The sequence below is a fragment of the Ranitomeya variabilis genome, chromosome 4 (assembly GCF_051348905.1).
Source record: "Ranitomeya variabilis isolate aRanVar5 chromosome 4, aRanVar5.hap1, whole genome shotgun sequence".
Lineage (NCBI taxonomy): Eukaryota > Metazoa > Chordata > Amphibia > Anura > Dendrobatidae > Ranitomeya > Ranitomeya variabilis.
In genome coordinates, this window is record NC_135235.1 from 318,849,910 (window position 1) to 318,856,809 (window position 6,900).

A 6,900-nucleotide genomic window follows, 5' to 3' on the forward strand; every position below is an offset into this window, starting at 1 on the left:
AGGTCCTTGAGACCTCTATGGTTACTGATGCCGGTTTGCTGTGGTCGGCGCTCATAGCAAGCCTGCATTTCAGCTACATAGGAGCGGTCAACCGACCTCAGATCACGAAAAATGGAGACGCTACGTGTATCGGAAAATGGCACAATTTTTTTTTTCACCACTTAGATAAAAGAGAACCTAGACATGTTTGGTGTCTATGAACTCGAAATGACCTGGAGAATTATAGTGACAGGTCAGTTTTAGCATGTAGTGAACCTAGCAAAAAAGCCAAACAAAAAACAATTGTGGGATTGCACTTTTTTGCAATTTCACCGCACTTGGAATTTTTTTCCCCGTTTTCTAGTACACGACATGGTAAAACCAATGATGTCGTTCAAAAGTACAACTCGTTTCTCAAAATATAAGCCCTCACATGGCCATATTGATGGAAAAATAAAAAAGCTATGGCTCTGGAAAGGAGGGGAGCGAAAAACGAACACAGAAAAAAAGGACAATCCCAAGGTCAAGAAGGGGTTAATACTATAGCCATGACCCGCTGTCACAACCACCCGCTGGAAAGAATCAGCACAGCCTTGGATCAGGTTTCCCATACTGCCATGGTTGCCCTTCGGTAGGCTAAGGTTTTTTGAGAGGTTCAATCCGTAGCGATTTATACTTCTAGCACTGTTGTCACTTATGCATTCTACTCCTAAATAGGCTATAGCACTGTTTCAGCGGGGGGTCGAGTTTTCCTCCGGGAGGTCATTGTCCTGGTTTGCGGTTGTAAAACAGCGGTTTCCTCGCGATCCTTGGTACACTGACTATCTTCCTGGGTAAGGCTACTTTCACACATCAGTTTTTTTTCCCTCCGGCCCAATCCGGCTCTTTTTTTAAAAACCGTAACCAGCGAAATCAAAACCCGGATCCATTTTTTTCTCATTGACTTGTATTAGCGCCGGATTGCGCAGCATGGCCTACCGTTCCTTCTGTTTTTTTACGGATCCAGCTAAAATTTCAATTCCGGCTTCTGGAAAAAACGTTCACAGTAAAGTTTTTTATCTCTGGCGAAAAAGCCGGAAGCACTGGATCCGGCACTTCCGGCTTTTTGCTAGAATGGAAGCCTATGGGAGCCGGAAGGTGCCGGATCCAGAAAATGACGGATCCCGGTGCCGGATTCCGTTTTCTTAAACTGAGCATGCTCCAATTTTTTTTTAATCCAATTATCAGGATATGCTAGTCGGATCTGTCGAAAAAACGGATCCGTCGCATCAGTTTTTCACAATCTGCGACGGATCCGTTTTTTTCAATATTCGACGGATTGTGCCTGACAGCAAAAACCTGATGTGTGAAAGTAGCCTTCAGACCTACCAACTTAGGCTGTTTAGTCGGGCGAGCCTTGCAGAGAACCCTTCAACAGATGCTACTCTGTCTACTGTCCTGGAAGGATAGACTCTCCACCTGATACCTCCCAACTGGGCGAATCTTGCAGGTGACCCTGCAATCTAGAGGTTATTCTGATCACATTACAGAGTGAGTCAGACCTAGAAATTGAGAACTTACAGCAGAGCGAATCCCAGAGAGGACCTGCAAACACAGAGGTTGTTCAGACCGCCTTTCTGAGGGAGTCAATCTCCATTGCAGATTCCACAGGTGAACCTACAACTTGGACACTAGGTGGACCACCTTCCACAGCAGGTAAAGAGGTGATTCAGATGACACTTTAACTCTCTACCGTTACTTCCGCTTTGGCCCTGTCAGATCACTCAGGGCACACTATCCGCCCACTCCCAGAGGGGTTGGACTATCAGGCAGAGCTCTGTAAGCAAACCTGATTGTACTGAGAGTGAGTCTGACCTTTTAACCAGTGTCGTCTCTCATTTGTAGATTTCATCGCACAAGCGAGATACATGGCATGAAAGTAGACCAGGAGGTGCTCTTTCCACTTACATTAGTCGGTTCAACTAAGCGAGATCCTTCGCCGGAGGTATCGCAATAGATACCTATTGCTGATCATGCAGGTAATCCAGTTGGCACCTAGACCACTATCTAGGCAAGTCACCATCTAGTGGAGACCACTTGGTAGGTCAGTTAGCACACATGAACCAGTAGGTACCTTGGCCTCATCCTAAGTGAGTTTGTCCAGCTAATTCAGACTCCTCAGTAGTGGGTATTTCAGGTGAACAACAGGTCTCTGATCTCGTACTAGGTGACTCAGACATATCGACAAGGATCATTCAGTATTGTAGAATTGCAGGACTTCTGTGCACTTCTTCAGCTTCCAGACAGTATTTTTGCCTCGGGAAGAGATCTCTCAGCTTAGTTCATCTTTTAAGCAGTCCAAGTAGCCCTGCTCCAGCCTTTCTGCTGAAGGTCTTTAGAAGGAATATTTCCTCTAATTCTAGAAGCACGGGTTAGGCCGCTTTCACATTTGCGGCTGTGTCCGCAGCGTTTCTTCTGCAATAATCCACATGAGTTGTGTTTTCCTATATTTAACATTAGGAACGCAAGTGTCTGCGTTTGATTGCATTTTGCCTCGTTTGACGACGCATGCGTCATTTCGTCGTCTGCGGTTTGGCGTGGTAAATGCTACATATAGTAATTTTAGAGACGTCAATTTGCCGTCTAGAAACGTATGCGGTTGTTAGCGGTAGAAATACGCCAAAAAAACGCATTGCTGTCTATGTGAACGCATGCGGCCGCAAGCACATGCGTTGCACCAGAGAAAAACATGTCTAGACACTGATTAGCCACCCCCCACATACAAGGTGATAAAGGGAGGGAGTGGACAGTTGCAAGTCACTATGCAGCAGACAGAGAAGCAGAGGAGACAGACAAAAGCAGCTTGGAGGAAACAAGACTCTTGAACAATGTGAGTATATCCTAGCCAATGCCTTTAATTTCTATTTTATGTCTCTACATGTCTTCATTTCTTTCATTTCTTTCTTTCTGCATGCATCAGAATGTCTTCTGATGAGGAGCAAAGTCCTGGGCCTTCTGAAATAGAACATGTCAGTGAAGTGAGTACTCACCTCCTCAGATTGGTAAGTATTCACTGTCACATCTACACATATGACAATTTTTGTTTTTCCTTTTTTTAGAGCACTTCTTCTACTGCGGCAGAGACTGGGCAGGAGCAGCGGGGTCACGGACGAGTGTCAAGGCGGCAGTGTGTAAGTATACAAGGCTGACTGTTTACTGTATCCTCACTTTAGTATTCTTGAATCTTTATTTCTGTACTTTACTCTTTCTTTGCAATTTTCTTCTGGACTCCTTTTGTATCTTGACTTTCCTTATTCATGCCATTCCTCATCCTCTGTTTTCTTTCTTTTCCTTATGTTAATGTATCCAACATTAATATCTTTACTTAATTTTTAGGTTCCATAACGGGATGAAGACCTCATAGAAAATGACCTCCTCATCTCCCTGGTCCAGGAGCGAGTCCCGTTGTGGGACACCCGGGTTCCACAGCACTCGGACAATGTGACGATCCGGCGCCTATGGAATGAGGTGGCCAAAGTGATGTGGGATGGCTGGGACAATGCCCCAACTTGGGTCCGAACTGCATTTGGTAAGTATTGCAATGCAGTGTGAAGCAGCAGAGACCTTGGCCGTGCTCACACAAGTGTGTGTGATGAGAGAAACTCCTGAGAGACCATTGTCTAACCATTATGTTTTGTTTTTTCAACAGTGGGCAGAGTCAAAACACATTGGCGTTCGATGAAGGACCGCTTCAACAAGGACTTGCGTCAAGAGAGCCGTGTTCCCAGTGGTTCTGGAGCAAGGATCCGAAAGTACAAATACCATTGCATTCTGGCATTTTTAAGACCGGTCCTTGCCCAGAGAACGTAAGTATTTCTCCCGTGCATTAGGTTGTGTTGTATTGCCATAATCTGTATGTTTCTATTCCACAGGAGTTGGCGTCTGGTTAATTTTTGGTATTAATTTTTTTTTCCTTTTTCACAGCACATGGAGCAGCACTGTTGGCCCAGGTTCTGGAGCGGTCCTTCATCAGACAGCCACGGACCCGTCCCAGCCATCCAGCAGTGCTGCAGCAAGTGGGCCTGCCACACAAACTGGAGACCAGGAAGCTGGTCCATCAGGTCTTCCCCTTTCCCAGTCCTCTGCCTCTGCCCCTTTTTGGGGGGGCTCCTCCCGGCAGCGGCAAAGGGCATCGGACAGGTCCCTCATGCCCGAGTTTTGCACTTGAGCTCGATTTTTCACGAAGGACTCAAGGCTTTGGGTGACCGAATGGATATTTCCCTTAGCCACATGAATACACGTATCCAGGAGGTCACCAAAAGCCTTGGCCAAGTAAAAGCCAACCTCCAGAGGCCAGCACATCATTTTTTTAACCAAATTGAGCAGGGCATGTTGGAACACCTTACTCCTGATCTCCAGCTTAGTGTCATGCAGGCCTGCAACGCTGCTTACGTGCAGGCTATGCAGCAGAGTCGGTATTTTCAGCAGACTGTGGCGGCATATCCACCTGTGCCTTCACTGTCACAATTAACCTCAATGCCGACCTCTGCTGCATACCACTGCACGGCCACCTCTATTCCTAGCACTGCCGGACACCACTACAGCACCACCACCATGCCGAGTGCTGTAGGACAGCCCACCGCCACCACCATGACAACCGCTGCTCCTGCTTGGACCTCCTCCACTGACACCACGATGCAGCAGCAGGACCTTGGCATGGCCTTCCGCTCCACCACCACGATGCAGCAGGACCCAAGCATGGCCTTCCGCTCTACGAGCACAATGGACCCTGGCATGGCCTTCCGCTCCACCACCACCACAATGCAGCAGGACCCAGGCATGACTTTCCGTACCGCCACCACGATGCAGCAGGACCCAGGCATGGCCTCCGGCTCTACAAGTGCTATGGACTCTGGCATGGCTGCACACTCTACGAGCACTATGGACTCTGGCATGGCTGCACACTCTACGAGCACTATGGACTCTGGCATGGCTGCACGCTCTATGGGCACTATGGACTCTGGCACAGTGCAGCCGGACCCTGACAGGTCATCAACCACGACCATTCCACGACATATAAGCCCACCGAGGCTTCCCAGAACCCGGCAATCCCAGAAAGGGAAAAAAAAACAAAACAGACTCTTAGTATTCCTCCACCCTCACCTCCCAGTGTGTCTGTAATGTCAGGCTTGTCTCACCCTTCCAGTGCGTCTCAGGCCTCTCATATGTCAAGCCCTATCCCCGAACTACCAGACCCCACAAGTTTCATTGCCCCTTCTTCTGCCACCTCTGCGTCGTCCACAGATAGCCAAGCCTCACAGCTTCACACCCCCCGTTTACATCACTCTACCCCAAGCAGGCGCAGTTAAATAAAAAGTTTGTGTATAACAAAATAAATAATATGGTTTTTTGCCCCCAATTATGTGTGGTTTACTTGTGTATTTCGCCGCCGTCAACACACACCGTGCGCCGAACAGTTAATTTTTTGGCCACATCATAGCTCCAGTAGTTAGCAAGTAAAAGACTGCAGATTTGTGTGTCTTTAGTATAGAGATATGAGATGGGCCAAAAAAGTAATAATTTTATTATCTCCATAATCTCTTCCTTCTGCTTAGTCTGTGACTAGTGTTGCAGACTGACGAGAAAATGGCAGAAATACAATGCAGAACTATACTCAATTAGTTAGGACACCTGACCTTGTGAGTAGAGAACTGCCTTGTAAAACCTCCATTTTCTCTTATTTGTACGTAATCTATTTCACACAAAGTGAAGGGACGATGGCAGTCATACAAGGCATATCTATGCTCACCTGGACATGTGTCAGAAATAGTGAATTTGTGAGGCTGTTATATGTGCATCATGAATTCATTATTTCAGACACCTGACTTGATGAGTATAGATCTGTTTTGTATGACAGCCATTGTCTCTTCAGTCTGTGTCCAATGGATACTGCAGAACAGAATCAGGACGCAATGACGTCAACAACCTTACCACTAACAACATGGCTGCCGTCACACTAGCAGTATGTGGTCAGTATTTTATATCCGTATTTGTAAGCCAAAACAAGGATTGGAACAATTATAGGAAAATTATAATATTAACATATCTAGCACCTCAGCCTTTATCACCCACTCCTGGTTTTGGATTACAAATACTGATATTAAATACCTAATACTGCTAGTGTGAGGACAGCCTGGGTTTGTAGAGGAAAGACATAAGAGACACGGTCAAGACACCAAAAAATAAAGTTTATTAACGAGAAATATTTGTAACATTTAAGAAAATAACTAGTACAGATAAAATCCCAACAGGACATTTACACAACATTGTCCTGCCATGACACACGTCCAATATCCGAATCAAAAAAGGCAGCAAATTGGTCCCGCATGTGGCCAACTTCAGCTGTTGACCGCAGCGGGTGATGCTGGTAATCTGGCAATGGGTTTCCAACAGGTTCATCCAGTTCAATGTTGGGCCGCTCCTTTGCCATTATGTAATTGTGCAGAACCACACAGGCTTTGACCACCTCGTCGACTGTCTCCATTTTTAGATTAATGGCTGATGCAAGAATGCGCCATTTTGAGACAAGAATCCCAAAGGGTACACTCTACTGTTCTTCGGGCCCTGGTCAGTCTGTAGTTAAAAATCCATTTAGTGTGGTTCAAGTCCCGGCTGGAATATGGCTTCAGTAGGTTTTCACACATCTGAAAGGCCTCATCACCAATCATAACAAATGGCATTGGTGGACCTTGAGTGTTGGGGAGAGGTCGTGGCCGTGGAAAATTAAAATTTTTGCCATACACACGGCGACCCATATCAGAGTCTGTGAATCGTTGCCACGGCCAAAAGCTCCAATGTCCACAGCGATGAAGCGACAGTCCGCATCGGCTATTGCCATGAGCACAACAGAAAAATATTTTTTATAATTGACATACTCTGATC

The 6,900-nt window shown here is 46.4% G+C and overlaps 1 protein-coding gene across 1 annotated transcript; it reads left to right on the forward strand.

The window, feature by feature from the left end:
- Positions 1 to 2,526: 2,526 nt before the first annotated feature.
- Positions 2,527 to 5,416, forward strand: LOC143767867 (uncharacterized). Its single transcript, XM_077256389.1, has 3 exons — positions 2,527 to 2,558; positions 3,668 to 3,824; positions 3,943 to 5,416. Exons 1-3 carry the CDS (start codon positions 2,527 to 2,529, stop codon positions 5,137 to 5,139), a joined length of 1,386 nt encoding a protein of 461 aa, XP_077112504.1. The 3' UTR covers positions 5,140 to 5,416.
- The last annotated feature ends 1,484 nt before the right edge of the window (positions 5,417 to 6,900 follow it).